General features: G+C 36.1%; 1 protein-coding gene across 1 annotated transcript in view; it reads right to left on the reverse strand.

The window, feature by feature from the left end:
- The window catches only part of LOC122740772, a 37,981-nt gene that overhangs the window by 12,583 nt on the left and 438 nt on the right, over positions 1-24,960 (reverse strand). Inside the window, 6 exon segments of the mRNA XM_043983455.1 lie at positions 5,346-5,452; positions 7,001-7,062; positions 7,065-7,110; positions 10,814-10,935; positions 18,198-18,336; positions 21,299-21,420. Coding sequence (XP_043839390.1) covers positions 5,346-5,452; positions 7,001-7,062; positions 7,065-7,110; positions 10,814-10,935; positions 18,198-18,336; positions 21,299-21,420 — 598 coding nt within the window.

The raw sequence follows: 24,960 nt of genomic DNA on the forward strand, positions 1-24,960 counted from the left end.
TCTTTGAGCTCCCTTTTCCTCATAAATATAGTTTCAAAAAACTCATTAATTCAACAAGCATTCATTATGATATTTCTCTGACACCTAGTTCACAGTGTTAGGTGGTATGTGATAAGATTTAAGTCGGTCAGTTGGGCCATCTTCAATGTATGGCAGAAGTTCCTATATTGTTTGTTTAGCATTTGGATACTATTATAAACATCAACAGGATTGCATTTTACTCTGTGTAAATTGCAAGATCTGTGTCCCATCCCTGCCTGATTTCTAGTAACGGGTTGCTAAGGATGAGCAAAGAACAAATATGCAATTACTTGACCATTTAAATTCACATTATTAAATTGAGAGTAGAAAAAGGTTGAATTTCTCCTAGTGTCTAAATACCTTCATAATTGCAATACAGATTCTTAGAGAGATGCAGTAACAAGATCTTTCAGGGTAGCTTCCAGAATGGCAGCTGTAATGGATGTCTAGTGGAAAGAAAACTAGAGAATTTGATTCTGGTTCAAACTTTGACATCATGGATGTTTCTCTGGGTCAAGGGACTCAATTTCCTCTAATGGAAAATAAGGGGGTTAGATAAAAAAGAAAACTTACTGTGGTAAACCAAACTGTTGGCTACTGATTGGGGAATGTCTGAAGAAATTATGAATGTTATGGCATATTATTGTATTATAAGACATAATGAATAGGAAACACTCAGAAATAGGACAAAATGTATGAACTGATGCAAAGTGAAGAAGACAGAGATAAGGGAACAATGAACATAATAATGCAAATGAAAATGATAAGACAGTTGAAGTGCAATGACTAATACTGGTTCCAGAAGACTGATGATGGACTGTTAACCCACATTTGGGGTACTTTAGAACATAAGCTTTATCTAAACTATATTTGGAGATTTTCCTGGAGGAACTATGGGTAGGGGCAATGAATCAAGACAGAAAGTTCTATTTATAGGATGGTCAAGAGCAAGCCTGATCCAGTGTCTCCAGAATGTGTGGTAGGAACTCTGTTTCATCCAAGGAGATACATCATGGTCATTGGGGAGGGGAAGGAAGGTGTAAGCAAAAGATGACTAATGTTCTATGTATGGTCAGAGGCTGTCACTGTGTTGATTGTTTTTTCTTGCCTGTTTTCCTTTATTACAAGGGAGGGTTCTTTTGGAGTATAGTGTATCAGGAAATGATTAAGAAATGAAAAATAAAACTTAAAACAAACCAAAACAATGGATTTGGATCTCTTCTAGTGTTGTAAGTATAAATAACCTCCACTTGGTAAATGCCAGTTAAATGAAAGAATGGTTAAAAAAGAACCCAATGAGTGCCATGTTTCAAAATCAAGGAAAGGCAAAGTATACATAAGGAGGCAATAAATCATTGTCAAATACTTCTTTCTTGCAACTATGTATAAACAAGATATATACAAGATAAATTGTGGTAATCTCAAAGGGAAGGCACTAAAATAAAGAACTGGAAGAGACTTCTTTCATATGTAAGACTTTCCCTGAGATTTGAAGAAGACCTATAAAGGTAGGAGAGGGAGAGACTGTAGGTATAGGAAACAGCCAATAAAAATGCACAGTCTGGAGATGGAAAGTCTTGTTCAAGATGTAGCAAGGATGCCCATGTCACCGGATCACAGAGTGCATGGAGGGGATGGGGATAGTTTTTTTTTTGGGGGGGGGGCCCAATGAGGGTTAAGTGACTTGCCCAGGGTCATGCAGCTAGTGTCAAGTGTCTGGGGTCAGATTTGAATTTAGGTCCTTCTGAATCTGGGGTCAGTGCTTTATCCACTGTGCCACCTAGCCACCCCCGAGGGATGTTAGGATAAAAGAAGATTGAAAGGGTAGGAAGGGACAAAGATATGAAGGGGTATGAAGGCCAAACAGGATCGTATATTCAATCTTAGACATAAATAATAGTGAGCCATTGGAGTGTACTGAGTAGTAGGGTAATAGGGCCAGACTTGTACTTTAAGAAGACCATTTGGCAGTAGGATGGAGCAGGGTGGAGAGCAATGAGGCAAGGAGTCTAACCATCAGACTACTGCAATAGTCCAGGTGTAAGGTGATGAGTGCCTGTACCAGGGTGGTTACAGTATCAGAAAAGGGAATGTGTGCAAGAGACAGAAAGATAAAATCGGCAGTTCTTGGGAAGGGGGGTGGTGAGTGAGAAGCTGAGGATAACACTTGGGTTGCAAACCTGGGTGACTAGGAGGATGGTGTTACTCTCAATAGTAATAGGGAAATTAGGAAGAAGGGAGGGAAAAGAAGGCCCAGGAAGAGCTTTGGCATATGCCCATAGTTAATGGGAGCAAACTGGATGAAGATCCAATAAAGGAGACAGATGGATAGATTAGATAAGTAGGATGAGAATCAAGAGTGTGGTCACAAAAACTTATAGAGAGGAGAGAATAACCAAGAGAAGAGGGTGATTAACAATGCCATAGGATGCAGAGATGTCAACAAGGCTAAGAATTTAGGAAAGGTATTAGATTTGGTAATTAAAAGATTATTGGTACTTTGGAGAACACCTGTCAGTTGAATTATGAAGTCAGAAGCCAGACTGCTGAAGATTTAGAAACAAGTGAGGAGAGGAATCCAAGGCAGCACATGTAGATGGTTTTCTCAAGAAGTTTAGTTAAGAAAGGGAAGAGAATGAAGAAAAGCAGGGATGGTAGGAGCAAGTTAGGGTTTTTTAAAGGCTAGGGGGAGAAATGTGGATGTTTTTATAAACAGAAGGGAAGGAATAAGTTGAAAGAAAGTGAAAATTAGAGAGTGGGGATAATAAAAGTGCAATCTGTTGGAGGAGGGGGAATAGAATGTAAACAGCAGTGCATATAAAAGAGTTTGTTTTGCCAAGGAGAAGGCCATCTCTTCATTTGAGACAGGAATGAAGGAGGAAATAGTGGTAGAAGTCTGAGTGAAGTAAGATGAAAAGGGGGAAAGAACACTCTGGCATATGGTCTTAATTTTTCATTAAAGTATGAGGTGTGAGGACTTTAGCAGAGAGAAGTCATGGGAGCCTTGAGAAGGGATGAAGTTTTAGAATAGCTACTGTGATGAGTGGGGAAATAAATTAATTAGGAGAGTATAAAAAGATTGCTTGGCTCCAGTGAGGGCCCAGATGGCCTGTATTGTTATGTCATGTACCCTTTTTCACTTTCTACAATCACAAGAATGACACAGAAATTAAAAAAATAATCCTCATTCCTGACACTGCTATATTCCCTATAAATTTCACCAACATTGATTTAAGATTTAAAGTGAGTCTCTTCTAAGAACTGATTCCTTTCAAATTCCAGTATAACACAAACCCTGTAATTTCTTATTCTTAAGGAATAATGTAATAATTTGCCTACCTATCACTTAGTTTAAAAAGACAAAGCCTTAATCATACTTCATACTTTATAAATCATTCTTGAAAACTCAATGACTAAAACAACTTTTCTGACTGTACTATTTTAACATGTGATTAAACCACTGTTTTCCTGGCTCTGTGTGACCTTTGAGTGCTTTTCTATATTCTTTTATTAAAATGTTAAAATATTTTTTCCAGTGGGGGGTAATAACAGCCTTAATTTAGCTCTATGCGATGTACATATGTAGAAATGGAGGTCAATTTGTGTGGGAAGAATCTAACAACTCAAAATTCCAGTTAGTGCAATAAATAGGGTAAGTACACAGTATCTTAAGAATAAAATTAGGGGACAAGTCACTAAAGAGCTCCTTCCGTTTATTTCTTGAAGTATTTAGAAACTGTAGAACAAAGTTAAAGGTATCAGTATAACTACATCTGACTGCCTTAAGAAAAAAAAACATCTATTTTTCAGTTGTTGGGCTAGCAAAAATCAAAATGTATGTGTAGATTGTCTTTCTGAGACAAAACAGTATTATGTCCATTTTTTGCTCATGAACTACAAATCTATTATGTACAACTTGCCATTCCTTTTAAATATGTAATAAAATTATCATGTAACTTTTCTCCCTTTTTTTCTTCCTTCCACCCAAGAAAAAGCTATCATTGGACATAAGTATGTATATATGTAAAATCATTCTATACATACTCTTTATTTATTAGTTCTTTCTCTGGGTGCAGATAGTGTCTTCCTTCACAGATCTTTTGTAGTCAATTTGGGTATTTATAATAGTCAAAATGGCTTATTCACTCAAAGTTGTTTTCTTGGTTCTGCTTGTTTCACTCTTCATTATTTCATGCAAGTCCATCCATGTTTTTCTAAGATCACTGAGCTCATCATTTTTTATAGCATAGTAGTATTTCATCATGATCACATTCCACAACTTGTTCAGCCATTCCCTAATTGATGGGCATTCCTGCAAGTTCTGGCTTTTTGCCACCACAAAGAGAGCTATTATAATATTTTGGAACATGTAGGTTCTTTTCCCTAGTCATCTCTGGAAACAGACCTAGTAATGGTATTTCTGGGTCAAAGGGTCTAAGTAGTTTAATAGTTATTAAACACAATTGGACATAATTCCAGATTGCTCACTAAAATGGCTGTATTAGTTTACAGTTCCACCAAGGGTGAATTAGTGTCCCAGTTTTTTCACATCCCCTCCAACATTTGATGCTTTCCCCTTCAATCATTTTAGCCAAGTTGATAGGTGTAAAATGATATCTCAAGGTTGTTTTTGTTTTGTTTTTTTTATGGAGCAATGAGGGTTAAGTGACTTGCCCAGGGTCACACAGCTAGTAAGTGTCAAGTGTCTGAGGCCGGATTTGAACTTAGGTCCTCCTGAATCCAGTGTCAGTGCTTTATCCACTGTGCCACCTAGGTGCTCCTAAAGGTTGTTTTAATTTGCATTTTCCTAATCAATGATTTAAAGCATTTTTTCATATGACTACAAATTGTTTTGATTTCTTCATCAGAAAACTGCTTGTTCATATCCTTTGACCATTTATCAATTAGGGAACAACTCATATTCTTATAGTTTTGATAAAGTTCTTTATCTACATGTACAAATTATACATACATATACATACACATACACACATATCAGAGAAAACAGACATGGAAAAATAAGAGTGAGATCTCAATGGGAATTATTCTGTTCTTAGAAATCAAAATATATACTCAGATCACTAAATCACGTTATCTCTTTCAAATACTACATCTGATTTAGTGTATTTTAGATGCAACGTATTAAAAGTTGTACATAGGTAAAGTGTTTTCATATAACACATTATTCTATTAACGTAGATATATTCAAAATGCAAGTTATCTTTAAAGACAGTAATAGTCTATGAGAAAAGTAAAATGTAGACATTTTATAAACTGAGAACTAATTATATTGTGAGAACTGATTTTTTAAATATATAGCATACCTGACTTGTTCTGATTTGTCAAGAAAATATTCAAAGACATTGTTCATTATAACAACATCAGCATTTTGAAGAAGTGAGGCCTGAGTACATATATTTGCATGATGCACCTGTAGATGACAATGAATTCATGTAAGAGACAAAAAGTTAGCCAGTAAACTACATCCCACCCAAGACTGACTTTCTCCCCTCAAATCATCCCTTTACCAAACTTTCTTACTACTGTCAAGGGCAAATCCATCCTTTTAATCACTTAGATTTGAAACTACAAAATCATAACTGAGTTCTCACTTTTACTTGTCAAGCCTTAAGTGTGTGGACTAACTCAATAATCTAACTGATCTCCTTACTTCCAGTCTATTCTTTTCTTTTTTAGTGAGGCAATTAGGGTTAAGTGACTTGCCCAGGGTCACACAGCTAGTAAGTGTTTAAGTGTCTGAGGTCGGATTTGAACTCAGGTCCTCCTGACTCCAGGGCCAGTGCTCTATCCACTGCACCACCTAGCTGCCCCCAGTCTATTCTTTTCTAATCCATCCTCCAGAACTAGCTGTCAAGACACTCCTAAAGTTTTTGTGATTGTAATACTTCCCTGCTCAATATACTCCAGTGGCTCACTATTATTTCTTTCTTGTTGTATATTATTTATACATGTGTAAGTACATATATTCATACATATGTATATTGATAAATAAAACCACTAAATACACAAATTCCTCTGTTTGGCATTTAAAACTCCTTCACAAATTTATTTCAACCTATTTTTCCACTTCTATTATATATTACATAGTACAGTAGATAGAGCCATGGGGCCTGGAGTCAAAGACTGAGTTCAAATCCAGCTCAGGTGCTTATTACTATGTGACCACGGCTAAGTATTTAAATTTTGCCTGCCTCAGTTTCCTCAACTATAAAATGAGAATAATAGCACCTATTCTCCCAGGGTTAATGTAAGGAACAAATGAATATGTGTAAAGAACAGCCCAGAGCCTAGCATGTAAGAAGTTACCTTATAAATCCTTGTTCCCTTCCCCTTCCCCGTAATTCCATGTCCTTCTTTGGTTCAGCAAAAGACCTTTCTTTCTGGTTCCATGTACTTTGGTTGTCAATCTCTTATTTCTCTTCCTCTGCATAGACTATATATAGTTTCCCATGCTGATAATGTACTCCTTGTTGCTGTCTCTTAGAATCCTTAGTCTCCTTCAAAGCTCCAAATAGGAGTAAACTCAGTTGATACTGTCCATTCCCACTAATTACCTTGTATTTCCATGTTTTATATACACTTAAGTTTAAATATCTTTATTAAAATTATGTGGATGGTGCCCCTTCTCCAGCAAATTACCTTGTATTTTCATATTTTATATACCCTTAATTTAAATATTCTTATTCGAATTTATGTGTACACGCTGTCTCTTCCTACAGAATGTACTTTGAGGACAGAGACTCTGTCACAGAAATTAATAAATGCCTATTGACTAAAATAACAATGAGTGGGAGCAGCTAGTGGCACAGTGGATAAAGCACCAGCCCTGGATTCAGGAGGACCTGAGTTCAAATCCGGCCTCAGACACTTGACACCTGCTAGCTGTGTGACCCTGGCAAGGCACTTTACCCCCATTGCCCTCCCCCCAAATTAAAAACCCCCAAAATACAATGAGTACCTTTATCCTATCACTAAACTTGTATTTGGCAATGATCATTTCTTGCAGCTGGCAAAATCTTGATTCATTTCCACTCCATGTAGCTGTAATGCTGAACTATAAAGATAACCCTAAAATAAAAGGAAATGGGATAATTATGACAGCTAAATTAACTTTTGCCAGCTTCAGAAGAAGGAAGACATTATCTTTAAAGAAAAAGGAAAAAGTACCTAAAATAAGGGAAAACCACCAAGAATAAAGTGATGAATAAAGCCCAGAAAACTTTGATTATACAGACAGTTCACCCTAAATGCAAATAAAAGCAAATTTATACTTTACTTGGAATGTATTATGATTTTTAGGAGACTTTTCTTTGCAAAGATTTACAATCCTATTTATATTTTTGTTACACAACTATTAAGAAGAGTTACCATGGCACAGTGGTTAGGGAGCTGGATCCAGAACCAGAAAAATAGCTGGTTCAAGTACTGCTTCTGACCTATACTATGTGATCCTTGGGAAATCACTTAAATTTTTGGTACCTTAGATAATGCTAAGACTGCAAGTTATAGAGAAGGTATTGACTTTCATTTGTAAATTGAATGGTCTCACCTAGGAGGTTCTTTTAACAATAATATCACAGGTTTCAGTCCTTATCCCAAATCAACTGTTATATTAGTTTGCAGTTAATCAAAAATGAAGAAACCTATTATAGGGGAAGATGGCCAGTAGTGTAGTGAGTGATGAGAATTAAGCCTAAGACTTGGCAATTTATTGGACATCAGTCACAAAGTGACTGTTAGACACGGAGTTAACAGCTCAAATAGTGTTGTGCAGCTCAAGTGTTGCCTAGCAGCTCTCAGCTCAAGAATCCAAGCAGGCAGCAGAGTGTGGTTGAAGGCTTCTTTATTCATCTTAGCAAAGATGAGCACTCTTCTGAATGTGCTGGAGAGTGAACTGAAGTGAGGTTCCACACCGTTATTTATACCCACACAAAGGTCCCACCTGAACAATCACATTACAGCTTCTATTTACTACAGCATTACAGAAACTACCAATCACAGCACATATTACCAACCCTCCATATATGGTAACTGTAAGACCAATCAGATGTGCATCAGTTGACCAATCAAGACTGCCCCATTAACGACCAATCAGATTGTGACACTAGGCCTTAACCTTATTCTGTGCACAAATGTCCATTTCTCACTAGAACTGTGCTATGTTAACGTACATAACTGTTTCAAGAACAAAACTTAAGTCGGGGTTTGAATATCGGAGTCACATGGAAATCACCTCGGGCGCCACAAGGTGAATTCCCAGCCTAAGCTCAGTTCCACAAAGCAGAGGCCCCATTCCAAGCCCTGGTCAGGCCCAAGTCCCAGGGGACTTAGCTTCGCAGAGCTTTATATGCCAGGTGGTCTCCTACTGGAAGTTTGGGCAACAAAGTAGTGGGGTTTGAAACTAAATTCACTATCTTTAGGGTTCTGAGAAGAATCCAAATATGGTCTTTTCTCTCACTACCTAAATAAGGATAATTAATAATTATAAGTTTTAATTTATCCATTAAATATAACTAAAATGACCTTTTTCTTTGCAAGAAAACTCCAGTTCGTCTACAAAGTCATGAAAAGTCAGACACAATTGAACAAAATGACCTAGAAATCTACGTGAGGCAAAAGGAAATTGATTGCCATTAATTAATTTCTATAATAATAAATGAGAAGTCCTGGGATAGTAGAGAGAGGGTTAGAATTGGGAGTTGGGAAAAACTAGATTCAAATTTTGCACCTGACATTTACTAGCTATGATCCCAGGAAGGCATCTTAGCATCTCTGTTTCAGGTAACTCCCTAGGTCTTATTTACTTAATCAGGAATTTCCAGCCTGCAGTAAGGTAACCCCAGGAGTTACAAGAAGCTTTGTCAAGAAGACAAAGGGAATAAAATTATCTATATTACCCTACTGAAATATTCCAAAAAATGGTAGTGTTAGTGAAAAAGTTTTGTGGGTTGGAAAAAAGACTAGTGAGAAGGTGGGGACAAGGTGGGAAAAGGAAGGCACATTTGAAAAACTTGAGACAGTTCAAGAAGTAATTGCTACTTATCTAAACCAAATAATAGCTAGCATTTATATAATGCTTTACAAATATTATTTCAGTTTATCCTCATAACTCTGGGAGGCAGATACCATTATTAATGTCTTTTTACAGATATTATTATTATTTATTTTTGCAGGGCAATGAGGGTTAAGTGACTTGCCCAGGGTCACACAGCTAGTAAGTGTCAAGTGTCTGAGGCTGGGTTTGAACTCAGGTCCTCCTGAATCCAGGGCCAGCGCTTTCTCCACTGCGCCACCTAGCTGGCCCCTTTACAGATATTTATCATCCCACAAACACCTCCTACCCAAAAAACAAAAAATCCACAATCTCTAACCATTAGTTTGGAGAGGCTATTCTTTTCTCTTAAAATTGCATGTTAATAGGTAGAAGCTTTAATATAAAAAATAAATCCAGTATCAAAAAGTCAACTTTTATGACATAGCAGATATTGATTCTTCTAAAGACACTTTAATAAACTGATACATCTGAGTCTACTGCTTCTGTTCATATACTTAAACAAGTATGCTAATGAGAATAAGAATGCTCATTTCAATTATGTGGTAAAACTTTTTAAAATTTACTACAAGTAATGAATTTTAAAAATGATGTTAAGGGGTACCTAGGTGGCACAGTGGACAAAGCACTGGCCCTGGATTCAGGAGGACCTTGTTAAGGGCTAAAATTCTAGCTAAACTGTCTAAAATGAGTGGTCGCCAATAAATTATAAGCTTTAGCAAGAGTTAGACTTTTAAGCATTTATTAAGGAGAATAAGAATTTGGTAAAGAGAGAGAAAGGCCTAGATTCCTATCTATTAAAGGGAGAGCACATTTCTAGCTCCCTTCTCCGCCAGAGTCCTCAGGAAAGAGCATGAGACCGAGCGCCATCTCTCCTTCCTCCTCCACTAGCCCGCGTCACTTCCTGACGCCAAAGAAAAGACTTCTGGTCTTGCCCTCAAAGACCTTCGCTTCATGGGTGGAACTCTTCTACAGTAAGTCTCCAGCAGGTGGCGTCATTCCAAACGTTACAACCTGAGTTCAAATCCAGCCTCAGACACTTGACACTTCCTAGCTGTGTGACCCTGGGCAAGTCACTTAACCCCAATTGCCTCCCCCGCCCCCAAAAGAAAACCCCAAACCAAACCAAAATTAAAATGATGTTAAGGAATATTTAGGATGCCAAGTGTAACCAGAGGGCTTTATTTACAACTAAATCTTTCAGGTCAACACTTTTTAATCAGTGTTCAGATGCAAATTAGCAAAAGGTATGAAAAAAAAGAAGACAGCATGGAAGTCAATAATCAACAAAAAGAGTACCTACATGGTATAATTTATTTAATGTTTTTGTGTCATCAATACTTTTATAATTTGTAGGAATATATGATACTTTCTATCTGTGTCACCTTGGGCAAGTTATTTAACTTTACTTGGCCTCAGTTTCCTCCTTTTTAGACTATAACATTTCCAAAGTGCTTTCTATCTCAAGATCTATGATTCTATGAGAGATCACAAAAACTGGTCTTAAGAAGACATAACTCAATATTCCCATGTAAGATTTTAGTGCCCACATATTTGTGACACCTTCTATATGTCCCAACCTCACTGGTTCAATTTAGTGTACTCCTAGTCTAAGAAATTAAATTTATCTATTCCCTTGGATGGCAGCAGGCAAAAATCACGTTAGCATTAAAAAAAAATTCACATTAAAAATATTCAAGTTCCTGTACTAGACCTTACCACAAAAAGCACTGGGCCAAGCCTGGAACCAACATCAACCAAGACCTTTCCAGACAGATCCGGGAGTACATGCTGATAAATGAACTTTAATTCCAAAGAGGAAAAGGAATGAGAAATAAATCCTGAAGAATCAGAACAGAATAAAAACAAAGGTTTTCCATTACTACAAGGTATTTACTCAGATTCAAAAAGGTATTGCATTGCTAATTCTTTTACTTATATTTATAAAGGATACTTCTTAATCTATTAAGTATCTACAAGTGAGGATTAATAAGAAGAAAAACTCAGGTTAACTTCCCATATTACTTTCAATCCTGAACCTCTTTTCTGGAGAAGGAATATTAATATTTTTTGTTTTGTTTTGTTTTGGTTTTTTAGTGAGGCAATTGGGGTTAAGTGACTTGCCCAGGGTCACACAGCTAGTAAGGGTCAAGTGTCTGAGGCCGTATTTGAACTCAGGTCCTCCTGAATCCAGGACTGGTGCTTTATCCACTGCACCACCTAGCTGCCCCAGGAATATTAATATTAATAGCTGACATTTCTATAGCACTATGACTTATAAAGTGCATTAATTAGCTCACTTAGTCCTCACCACAATCCTGTGAGGGATTATTCTTCCCATTTTACAGATGAAGAAACTAAGGCTTAGAAATGTAGGAGGTAGGAATTCAGGTTTCTCCTGACCTCAAATCCAGTACTTTTCCCAAAAGTCAAGTGGCACAGTGGCTAGAGCACAGGGCCCAGAGTTAGAAAGACCTGAGTTCAAATCTAGTCTCAGACACTTACTAGCAGTGTGACCTGAAGGAAGTGTAAAAAGAATAAATAATAATAATAAATAATAGCATTTACCTAATAGGACTGTTGTGAGGATCAAATGAGGTAAGTTAAGTGCTTAGCAAAGTGCCTAGCCCATAATAAGCACATTATTATTATACCTTCTCTCAAGAGAAAATGCTAAGTGAGTACTTCTGAGCTCTTCCTAATCTTATCCAAATACATATATTTTCTTTTCTTTCTTTCTTTCTTTTTTTGGCGGGGCAATGAGGGTTGTGTCAAGTGTCTGAGGCCACATTTGAACTCAAGTCCTCCTGAATCCAAGGCTGGTACTTTATCCACTGAAGCCACTTAACTGCCCCTACATATATTTTCTGAATGACAATCCATTTCTATCTTCAGTGACTCCAAATACTGAAATCCTAACATGACAACAAAATGTCCATGTGTTTTGGTTTACCATTCTGAAGTGCTCTAATTCCTATTCAAGTCTTAGGAGAAAAAAGTATTTTTGGATTTTTCAAAATAGTTCAATGGAATTAGAATTCAGGAAGTAGAAGTTGAAACTGGGTTCCAAATCTTGGCCTTGTTTCCTCTCCTCTTACCCTTAAATTCCCTGGGCCTCAGTTTCCCTTCCTGTAAAATAAGGGGACTGAACTAGATGACCAGTTTTCTTCCAGATCTAGATTTATGGTTTCATGATCCCCAAATGTAAGAGGGTACTAAGAATATTCAATTTAGTTGAAATCAACAGAATTTTGCAAACGAGGAAAATATCAATTCATTTTCTGATCCTAGTTCCAAGAATTTTAATATAATCCTGTTCGCATTTAGCGCTTCAAAGTAAAGAATAGCTTAACATAACACACTTAACATCACTTCCCCCATATAATAAATATGTGACACTAAAAAGTAATTAAAGGTTTTCCCTTCTTTAAGAAAACTCAATATAAAAATATGAAATTAAGGCAATGGTAATGATACATATTACAAAAAGATGATTAAATCTATAAAAGAATTTATAACGTAGTAATTACCTACCATATAATACTTGTTTACAGACATTTGACAGAAAATAATAGTACTAATAGCTAATCTTGGGAACTACCAATTATTCAACAAGCATTTATTAAGTTTCAATATACATTAGGCACTTAGGATAGAAATAAAAAAGAATTAAACAATCTCTGCTCAAAATTAGGGGGCAGCTAGGTGGTATAGTGGATAGAACATGGGGCTTGGAATCATGAAGACTCATCTTCCTGATTTCAAATCCAGCCTCAGATACTTATTGCTGTGTGACCCTGGGCAAGGCACATAAATCAGATTGTCTCAGATAACAAAAACAACAAAAATCATGTAATTGTCTTTTCTGTATCTATTGATATTACATGATTTTTGTTGTTTTTGTTATTGATGTAGTCAACTATGCTCATATTTTGTGTAATAATTAATAATAATATACTCACAAAGTATGAGCATAGTTGACTATAATTGGACCAAGTCTACATTCCTGGTATAAATTCAGCCTGGTAGTTTCCTTGCTAATGTTCAAAATTCTTGTATCAATATGCATCGGAGATATCGATCTATAGTATTCTATTTTAACTCTCCTTGGTTGAGGAATCAAGACTGTATTTGTGTCATAAAAGGAATTTGATGAGTCATCCTTTACATATTTTTAAAAATTTGATAGAATTTGATTGTAAATCCATCTTGTTTTGGAGTTTTCCCACTTTGGGAGTTCATTTATAGCCTTTTTTTTTTTTTTGACAGTTATTCAAGTTTTGCATTTCCTGTCTGGGCAACTTATATTTTTATGAATATTGATCTATTTAATTTAGATCATCAAATTTATTGGCATATAATTAAGCGAAATAGCTCCTAATAATTGCTTTTATTGCATTGGATGTGAATTAACCTTTCGCTTAATTTTTAAAAAATCAAATTAGCTGATGACTTTTCTGCTTTATTAAAGAAAAAAGTTCTATTTTATTTATGAGAGTGAATGACCTTTAATTTTCAGTCTTGTTATTCTCTTTGATTTTCAGTACTTCTATTTTAGAATTTAGTTGGGGTTTTTTGATGTTGGCTTTCTGTTTTTTTCACCTGCATGTACAATTTGCCGGTCTTTTCCTTTTATTGAAGAAAATATTTATAGATAAAAATTATTTCCCTAAATACTACTTTTGCCACATCTCACAAATTTTGGTACATTGTCTCAGTGCTGTCATTATCTTTAATAAAATTAAATGTTATTTGTTCTTGTACCCACCCATTCTTTAGCATTAAGCTATTTAATTTCTAATTAATTTTTAATCTTTGCTCCAAAGGCCTCTTATTGAAAGTAATTTTATTGCATTAAGGTTCAAGAAAGATGCATTTATTATTTCTGTAATTTTATGAGGTTTTACAGCAATTCAATTTTTGAGAACATGACTTGCACAGATAAAAAAAAATAGGTATACTCCTTTTTATTCCCATTCAGAACTATCCACAGGGCTATCTTTAACTTTTCTAAAATTCTATTCAGGTCCAAACCAATTTTTTTTTTTGGGGGGGGGAAGGGAGATTTATCTAGGTCTTCGAGGAGTAAATTGAAGTTCTCCAAGTCTTAGAATTTTACTGTCCATTTCTCTTTGTAACTCATTTAAATTTTCTTTTAAAAATTAGTTGCTCTCACTTGGTTCATATATTTACTTTTGATGACAATATATTATCTACAGCCATTTCAGCAAAACACAGCTTCTCTATCTCTTATAATTAGTGTTATTTTTATTTTGGCTTCACCCAAGATCACGACTGCTACCGTAGCCTTTTTTTTACTTAAGCATGAAGTATAACTAATTCTGCTTTCCCTCTTATTTCCCCTTTCTTTTAAATTGTGTGTACCTTTCTGTTTCAGGTGTTTGTTATAAACATATTGTTGAGCTGTGGTATATGATTACAATGGAATATTATTGTGCTATAAGAAATGACAAGTAGAATGATTTCAGAAAGTCCTGGAAAGACTTATATGAACTGATGTATAGTGAACTGAGCAGAACCAGGAGAACGTTGTACACAGTGACAGTAATATTATTCGATGAACTGTGACTGACTTAACTATTCTCAGCCATTCAATGATCCAAGACAATCCCAAAGGACTAATGATGAAGCATACTATCCACATACAAAGAACAAACTAATATTGAGTGAACACAGACTACTTTTCACTTTATTTCTTTCATTTCTTTCTTTTATTTGAGTTTTATTGTACAAAAAGACTAATATGATAACATTTTACATACTTGCACATGTATAACCTCTATTTGTTTACCACCGCAGGGAGAAGGATGGAGGGATAGAATTTAGAACTCAAAAACTTTAAACAAAAAATGTTTATTAAAATACAGATAAGAAAAAGCAGAATAAACATATTGTTGGATTCTAGTTTCTGATCCAATCTGCTATCCTCTTCTGTTTTTTGGGTGAGTCCATCCCATTTACAGTCACACTTGTGATTATGTACATCTCTCCATCCTATTCTCTTATATTTTTCCTTTTTTCCCTCCCTCCTCTTTAAGAGTTCATTCTGCTTCTGACTAATGCCATCCTTAATCTATCCTCTTACTTTCCCCCTTTCCCTTTTCCTGTCCTATTTTCCTATTGGTTAAAATGTTTTTTCTTTATCCTTGTGTGTATGTATGTGTTTCTTCCCTCTCTTCACTAGTTCAGTTGAGAGTGAAGGTTCCATCACCTCTTCCTTGATGTATATACTTCTTATGCGACACACTGACATGAGGTAATTTTTGGCATTCTTCCTCTTCTTTTCTCCCTCTGCCAGGGTGTTCATCTTCCTTAGCCTTTTTTCTTTTGAGATCATCAAAACATAACAGAATCACTCCCAGGCCCACTGTCCCTCCCTCTATGACCAATAGTCATAACAATAGAGTTCTGAGCAAATGTAAAATAGGTACAAGAGTAGGTAACACTTACATAGCACTTATTATGTGCCAGGTAAGCACTTTATAATTATTCTCTCACTCAATCCTCACAACGATCTTGGGGGTGGATGCTATTATCATTCCCATTTAACAGATGAGGAAGAGGCAACTGGGGGTTAATTGACTTACCCATGGTCACATACCTATTAAGTACCTGAGGCTGATTACAACTCAGGTTTTCATAACTTCTGGTCCGGATTTAAAGTTCGGTCTTAAGAACTTCAGGTCTGGTGCTTTATTTACTGTGCCCCCAGCTATATCATCACCCCCATGATGATGTTAACAGTTTAATCTTGTTTAGTCCCTTACAATTAATTGCTTGCTTAATCTAATCTTTTATGCTTCTCAACTTCTGTGTTTGTCAAATTTTCTACTCAGTTCTAGTTTTTTTCATCAGGAATGCTTAGAAGTCCTCTATTTTGTAAAAGGCCCATTTCTTCCCCTATAGAATTATACAGTGGCACTCATTTCATAGTTCTTCAGCAATAAGTAAACTAAGAACTAAGAGATGAGTAGGAGAGGAACTAGAGACCTGCCAAGATTTTCTGGATTATAGAGAAAGCAAGGGAGGAGTTCCAGGGGAAAAAAAAATCTACTTCTATTTCATTGACTACACTAAGCCTTTGACTGTGTGGATCACAAGAAAAGTCCTCAAAGAGATGGCAGTACTTATCATCTTATTTGTCTTCTGAAGAACCTATATGTGGGTCAAGAAGCAACAGTTAGAACCAAACATGGAACAACTGATTGGTTTAAGATTGGAAAAGGAGTATGACAAAGCTGTATATTGCCATCTACTTATTTAACTTGTATGCAGAGTACATTATGTGAAATGCCAGGCTGGATGAATCAAAAGCTGGAATTATGTGAAATGTCAGAAGAAATACAATCTCAGATATGCAAATGATACTACTCTGATGGTAAAAGAAACTTCTTGATGAGGGTGAAAGAGGACAATATAAAAGCTGACTTGAAGTTTAACATAAAAAATATTAAGATCTTGGCAACTGGTCCCATCACTTCCTGGCAGTCAGAGGGAGAAGAAATGGAAGCACTGTCAGATTTTATATTCTTGGGCTCAAATATCACTGCAGAAAGCTACCAGAGCCATGGAATTAAAAGATGCTTGCTCCTTGAAAGGAAAGTCATGGCAAATTTGAACACCATATTTATTTTGTTTTTGTTTTTTTTTTTTGTTGAGGCAATTGGGGTTAAGTAACTTGCACAGGGTCACACAGCTAGTAAGTGTAAAGTGTCTAAGGCCGGATTTGAACTCAGGTCCTCCTGAATCCAGGGCCAGTGCTCTATCCACTCTGCCACCTAGCTGCCCCTGAACACCATATTTAAAAAACAGAGACATCACCTTGATGACAAAGGTCTATGTAGTCAAGTTTTTCCAGTAGCAATGTATGGCTGTGAGAGTTGGACTATAAGGAAACCTGAGAGTCAAAGAATCAACACTTTTGAACTGTGATGTCAGAAAAGACTTTTGAGAGTTCCTTGGACAGTAAAAAAATCAAACCAGTCAATATTTAAAGAAATTGATTCAGGTTATTCACTGGAAGGTCAAATACTGAAATTGAAATACTTTGGCCACATAATAAGATTGGACTCTGGAAAAAACCCTGAGGTTGGAAAAGGCTGAAGGCAAAAGGAGAAGGGGAAGGGAGAGGATGAGATGGATAGTGTTATGAAAACGGATACCAACTTGGAAAAACTTCAAGAGATAGTGAAGGACAGAAGGGCCTGATGTTCATGAAGTCATGAAGAGTTGGAAACTATGTAAACCATCTAACAACAACAAAAAGAATTCTATTCAGTTTTACCAGTTAGCTTATTCTTGGTTGTAAGCCTAGATCTTTTACTTCTAGAGTACTGTAGTTCATACTCTTCAATTTTAGAGTGGTGGGGGTTAAATTTTGTGTGATCTTGACTTTGGCTTCTTGGCACTTGAATTCTATTTTTCTGGATTCTTGTAGTATTTTCTCCTTTACCTAGTAGCTCCACATTTTGGTTACAATATTCCAGAAAGTTTTGAGCTTTTTTTCAGGAGGTGACTGGTTGACTGGTGGGTTCTTTCAATTTCTAATTTGACCTCTGGTTCTAAGTTATCTGAGTAGGCCTTTTTGTTCATGGCTTTCAGGTTCCTGAATGATTCTTAAATTATTTCTACTCAATCAATCAATATGGTATTTCATATTTTCTTTTAAAATGTTTTATTTTTTGATGCCTCATGCAGTCACTGACTTCCACTTGGCCAATTCTAATTTTCAAGGTTTTTTTTTCCTGTAAGGTTTTGTACCACTTCTTTTTCAAAGCTATTAATTCTTTTTTCATCTTTCTTCCTCAGCTCTTTCTCCTTTCCCCATTTTTTTCTTTTACTGTTTATACATCAAGGAAGAGGTAATGAAGGAGAACAGGTTGCTCTCGCTGTATCCCTCCCCACTCCCCTTGGTTTTAAATTCAATTTAAGCAATGTTTGAAGTCTTTATATTGTGGAGCTAAATTATTATTATTTTTTAAAATGAACATAAAATGCAACAGGTGTATACACATACACACAGAGTATAAGAAAAATGAACATACATTATAGTGATAGTTTGTATACTTCAGTGTCTACCTACCTAAAGGTGCAGTCTGGTGTGACCCACACACCATGCAGTAGTTTCTACTCATTTTTCCTTTCTCACACAAGGAATCAATAAAGTCATCATCATAAAGGAATGCATCAATGTGAATTATAGGCTCTGGTTGCTGCTTTATCTGAGGAATGGTTAGAAAAACAAAGTACAAAGAAATATATTTTAATTGCAAAATAAGGCAATTTAATTCTTTAAAGATTAGTTCTATTTATTCATGTTTATAGCTATTTTCTTTAACCATTTTATTTACCAAAGGTAGTGAAATATATTACCAAGCACTTTTTTAAAGTTTGATGTGTAACAAAAATTTTACAAATTTTATTTCTATATTAATAATAGTTAAAAGTATATGGGCAGCTAAGTGGCACAGTGGATAAAGTGCTGGACTTAGAGTAAGGAAGACCTAAGTTCAAATCCAGCCTCATACACTTAATAGCTGTGTGACCCTGGACAGATCACTTAACTCTTATTTGCCTTATTTTCTTCATCTGTAAAATGGGGATCATAATAGCACCTATCTCTCAGGGTTGTTGCAAGCATTAAATGGGATATTAATTGCAAAGGGCTTAGTACAATGCCTGGAACATACTAGGTGACTGATTAATAAATCTTTCTTTCCTTAAAAGTAAAATTCTCCTATTATCAAAACAGTTTATCTACCATCAGCTGTTCTTTATCAATACTGAGTAACTGATACAACAAAAAGTTACTTTCCTCATCTCATATAATGACATATATTATGATTAAAGGCTAGTAAAATTAATGATATAAATTTAATATAAACATTAGTGCTATCAAATGCTTTCATTCTGTATTAAGAAGTAACCTGGGGGCAGCTAGGTGGAGCAGTGGATAAAGCACTGGCCCTGGATTCAGGAGGACCTGAGTTCAAATCTGGCCTCAGATACTTGACACTTTCTAGCTGTGTGACCTTTGGCAAGTCACTTCACCCTCCCCCCAACAAAGTAATCTACTAATTTGATTCTGTCAAAGGCCTGATATGAATGAATATATAGTTAAGTGTACAAAATGATTACTGCCCTCCCTCTCAATTGTTTCCTAATTATCCTGTTTGTGTATATTTGTTTCTTTGTTGCCTCCCCCATTAGATTGTGAGCTCCTTGTGGAAAAGAGTTGCCTTCTGCTTCTTTTTGTATTCCTTAGTGCTTAGGACAGTGCCTGTCACATAGTAGACCCTTAATGTTAAGTGACTGACTGGTAAGAGTTTTGTCCTTTACCACCTGACATTTTAAGAGATGGCAGAGAGCTAATTAAAAAGTACCAAGCTACAGGTCTCATTGCTATTATATCTTCAGATCTGACAAATATCCCAGGTCCACAGCATCCAGTGTTTTTGAAGATAAGCTGCAATCTGGGACAAGAGACATTACCTCTACCTGCTATGTGCTCCTTTCAATACAACTTCCTCATTTCCTTCCAGCTCCCTGGCTGGATTGCTCCCTGCCAATCACTGGAGCATATATAAGAGAAAATCTGAAGAGAGATGCTGTAACCCTGAATTCCAACTTGTGGTTTACTTGGCAGTGACTACCTGCCATTTACCTGAAAGCCTAGAATCTTGAGGATGGAAGTCTGAATTTATGGCTTCTACCAATGCATTTCAAGCCACAAACTGATTGATTAAATGGTTCATTTAATTTGGCAATTGTTGTACAAAAGGAAATGTGGGAAAACTTGTTAACCAAGTTAAGATAGACAGGAAAAGAATGCAAAGAATTCTAATGCTATCCCCCCACCCCCAAACAAAATTATATCCTTGGAGGGCAAGGAATAAGGAATATATACCTTGTTAATGTTATTAATAGAGTTTAAATCTTGGCTCTGACAGTTATTCGCTACATGAGCATAGGCAAGTCACTTGAACTCTCTAAGTCTTAGATTTTTATCATCGATAAAACTGGAATAATTCTTGCACCATCACTGTTAGGAGGAAAATGTTTTGTCAACTATATATATATTCGAATAACTGAAGGATCTGTGATTTTATCACATCTTACAACTTAAGTTGTAAGTAGCTAACAGTGTCAACTGTTGAAGAGAGGTCAAGGAGGATAAGGACTGAGAAGTCATTAGAGCTGATAATTAAGAGAACACTGGTAATCTTGGTGAGACCAGTTTTAGTTGAATGATAAGGTTGAAAGCCAGGTTGTGGTGGATTTAGTAAGAGTGTGAAATGGTGCCATCAGGTGAGGAAGGCTTTTTCAAGTTCAGCAGAGAAAGGAAAAAGAGATATAGAATGATAGCTGGCAGGGATGGTAGCATCTAGTGAGGATTTTAAAGGCTGGAGGAGACTTAGATGAGTTTATGTGCAGCAGTGAAGAAACATAGAGAAAGGAAAAGAATGAAGATTAGTAGCCAAAGGGATGGTTGTAGGGGATGGAAGAAGACAGAATATGGGATCATTGGTACCTGTTGAAAGGCTAGTCTTAGAGATGAAAAAAGGCTCTTCTTCAGCCTTGAGCAAAAGAAGAAATAGTGATGAATGATGTTAAGAAGTTGTGAGAAGAAATGAGGGAAAGTCAGAAATTTACTGCAGACAACTAAATGTGCAATAAGAGTATGGGAGAAAAAGAGAAATGGATCTAATCAGGAGTGTCACTGACATGAGGAGCTAAAGTAGCTTTAAAAGGCAGCAGAAGAGAAGGCTGATTGTATGGAACTAGATCAAAGAAAGAATGTGGTCTCAAGTATTAGAGGCACTATGGATGGAAGATAAATTATGTCGACAATAAAGACAATGCTCAATCAGTTATCTGTTTGATACCAAAAAAATGAGAAGCAGGATAGTACAGTAGAAAGATCACTAAATTCACAGCTAGAAGAAGTGGGCTTAAACACTTGGGCAAGTGACAAACTTTTTTGGGTCTTATCTTCCTATTCTGTTAAATGAAAGGATTAAGACCAGATCATGTCCAAGGTCCCTTCCAGTTTTAAGTCTATAGTTTTATGTTATGAAAATAGGAACCACACACTTTCAAGCCTTCAGCTACCATTTAATCAATCCCACCATTTAAAATTTATCAAGAACCCTTAAGTAGCAATTGAAGTAAACAAAAATTTACTTTTTGAATGGCTACTTGCTCTGAAGGAAGCATGGTTTCTATAGGTAAGCAGTTCCGAAGATCTTCTGCAATGTTTTTCAATATAATGTCATTATTATCGTGAATGAATTCATCAAAATCTCCTAAAAAAGAAGTAGAAATATCACTTTTAATTTGCAGGCATAACTGGTTTAATGGTTATAGTTCTTTATCTTTCATCTGCAAATAATACCATCTTATAGACTTTTTTACTTCAGTGTTTCCAACTTGCAGTATTAAAAGGAAAGATTATGTCAAAATCCCAAATTACTTTTGTACTTAAAAAACATAAAACTTACACATAATTCTATTGTCCCCATCATACTTGAACTATTAAATTATCAAAGTACCATAGGCATTTTGGCATTCTGGATGTGATATTTCCATTATTTTCTTTCTGGAAAGAATGAGACTCAAATTAGACAGAGAGGGAATGAAACACATGGACAGGTGATTTGATTTAGACATTAGATCTTAGAGTACAACCACAAGACAGAAATGCTAAATGGTTGAGAACTCCCTATCAATTCAGATGACTAGATTCTTTCTGTGTCTAACAGAGAGGAATTACTTGGCACATACAAATAAAAGTCTAAATGATTTAATGAAGATATTTGAGAAAAGACAAATAAGAATTCAAGTCTCTTCAGGCTGTTACAATGGCTTCCAGAATTCCAAATATAGTAGTACCAAAAGAATTCTGCACCATTCAGAAACAATGGTGAGGACTGAACAACACAATTCCATTTTATTGCCTACTCTATTAGCTGCAAAGAGAGGTGTCCAGAACATTTATTTCAGTGGTTATTGGTTAGTCTGCACAAGATCCATAGCTCAGTCTACATACTTCCAGTGTCCACTTATATTAATTTACTATTTGGCATAAGAAACTATCTCTAGGCCAATGAGATGGGCGCCTCACCCTCTTTGTTTTAGATAGCCAAATAGAGATAAATGCACACATACCTATGTAAACAAGTTTTTCTATCACCAATTAATAGAATCTGAATTCTAGCTAAAACAGGTAAGCACCCAAACAGGAATAAGCATCAACAAATCTACTAGCCTAAGAACATTATTTTTCTCTTCAATAGAGCATTCAAGCTTTAAGGTAGGCAACAGATTCATCAAATTATCTACTCTAATCATTAAAGATTTGAAAAGACTAAATAATAAGGTAAATAGATGAAACAAATTATATAAGGTGGCACTCTTGAGTTATGAGCCTGGAGTTGGGAAGAGTTAAGTTCAAATCCCACTTAAGACATTTAGTAACTTTGTGATACTGGGCAGGTCACTTAATCTCTCTCAGCCTGTTTCTTCATATGTAATATAGGGATAATAACATCTATACCTCATAGGGTTGTTGTGAGCATCAATGTAAGGTTTTTGTAAACCTTAAACTCTGTATAAATGTTAACTATTATTATTTGCTATAATAAACTTTATAACAATTATGGTGCTATACAGCATAATTTAATCAGGTGTTATATATTTTTAAGTAGTTCAAACTGGCATAAAATACAAAAATATTCTACTGTTCAGAGATCCAAATTAAGTCAGTAAAAATAATAGCTGTCACTTATAGAGTACTTTTTAAGTTTGGAAAGTGATTTACATAGCATTACTTGACTTGAGCATCATGATAATCCTTTGAGGTAGGTACTACAAGTCTAACTACTCCCTTCTCAGAGATGAGGAAACTAAGGCTCAGAGGTTAAGTGACCTGCCCAAGACAGTATTCAAACATAGGCTGTTCTGACTTCCATTCTAGCACTCACTGCAATGCCAACAGACCATTACATGATATTAACATCCTAATGCAGTACTACTTCAAGGAAAATAATTAAATAATTTTAAAAGAAGTTGGGGATAAACGGAACCCATGCTACCTACAGAAGGAAAACAAAGGGATTTTGAAAGATTTTCATGAAACCTGTTCCTACCCCATGTCCTTATAATCATCACATTCCTAATATATACTTCCTCTGGGTTTTTACTCACACACACACACTTTGAGATCATTCAGTTCAAAGGGACCTTAAAGGCCATTGAGTCAAGCCCTCATTTTACAGATAAAGAAACTGAAGCACAGGAAGGCTAAATTAAGGATTTGCTGAGGGTCATATAACCACTATACCTTACTGGAGTTATAATGCAATCCTGGAAAGCACGACCACTGCTGAGAGAAGACTTTTAAAGTGGCCACTTACACCCCTTCTTCCCGCCCCCAATTCTTTCTCCTTGTCTCCATTTCCAGCCTTAAGGGATAACCATTAAAAATGCCCTGAGTATGGAAATGGAGTACCTTGTTTGAAGAGCAGGAAGTTAAAGGGGCAATGGGACTAAGGAGGTTGGGGTTTCTTGAGACTATGGTGAAGGTCAGGTGAGCAGTCAGGTAGAAAATCATGGAACCATGGCTTCCCTTTCTTGACAATTTCTAACCATTGATTTAATGATCTGTTCCAGAACTGGGAGGTAGAACTTGAAGAAATACACACAGTAAAGTGAGCACAATCAGGTGAATAATTTATGTGTAAGGTGGGGTATTGACTGCATACTGCAATTTTTATAGTAACAAATGTGGAGAGGGGACAACTACGGAAGACTTGAGAAGTTTGAAAAGGTTTAAAAAGGAGATAACATCTCTCTTTTTGAACTCTACTTTGAATATGAACAGTTTTTTGTGTTTAAGTTCAGAGTAAAAAAAATACAATAATAATATAAAAAAGTAAGTAGCGGTACTCTCAAATGAGAATTTTTTGAAGATGAAGGGGACACGGACAAATCTATGGACACTAAGAAATGAGCCAATAGACTGGGAGAGATTGAAAATAAGTGAAAGAGTGGGGATGACAGAAAGGGTAATCTGTTGGAGAAGATGGGATGGAATGGGATGGGATCACTTGAACAAGTAGAGCAGTTAGTCTTAATAAGGAGGCCACTTCAATCTTCCCAGATTGACCCTATTCCTGGTGAGTTTCCGAATCTAGGATTACTTTTTAAAAGGAGCCCCAGCCATGCAATTCACTAAACTCTCAGCTGAACTCTTCATATCCCTCCACACCCCCTTCCCAGCCTAGTTTGTGACCCCAGGCAAGTCATTTAACCTCAGGTTCTTCATATGCAAAGAATACTTTATTATGTAGGTTTTTCGAAAGGATAAATTGAAATAACATACGCAAAGCGGTTTCAACCATTTTTCCCAGTCCTATCTCAGAGAATTCTTTCAGTCTCACACGTATTAAAAATTTATCAAAGAAAAAAAATTATCTACTTGCATACTGTCCTCCCTATCTTTTACATTAGATTACTGACCATTCCCTTTGTGGACCTGCCGGAATGAATCTTTGGCTCTCCCTCTTTCCTGCAAGTCATGGTCCAACTCTGAGCCTCATTTTATACGAATCATTCCTTAAGTTGTTTCTCCTACTTCACCTTGCATCCCCCTCTCTAGCCTTCTCCTAACTTTTTCATGCTCTTCACTCTGCTCAACTCACTCTCCATATTGCTCCGGGTAACCCCGCCTCCCCAGCACAGTACCTCCTCTCCTCTCATTACGGGCTCCTTTTCTTTATAATACGCTTAAGGTACCGCATTAAGGGTTTGCAGAACTGAATTTGTACAGACAAAAGAAAGTGGGG

This window comes from Dromiciops gliroides, chromosome 2 (genome assembly GCF_019393635.1).
Source record: "Dromiciops gliroides isolate mDroGli1 chromosome 2, mDroGli1.pri, whole genome shotgun sequence".
Classification (NCBI taxonomy): Eukaryota; Metazoa; Chordata; class Mammalia; order Microbiotheria; family Microbiotheriidae; genus Dromiciops; species Dromiciops gliroides.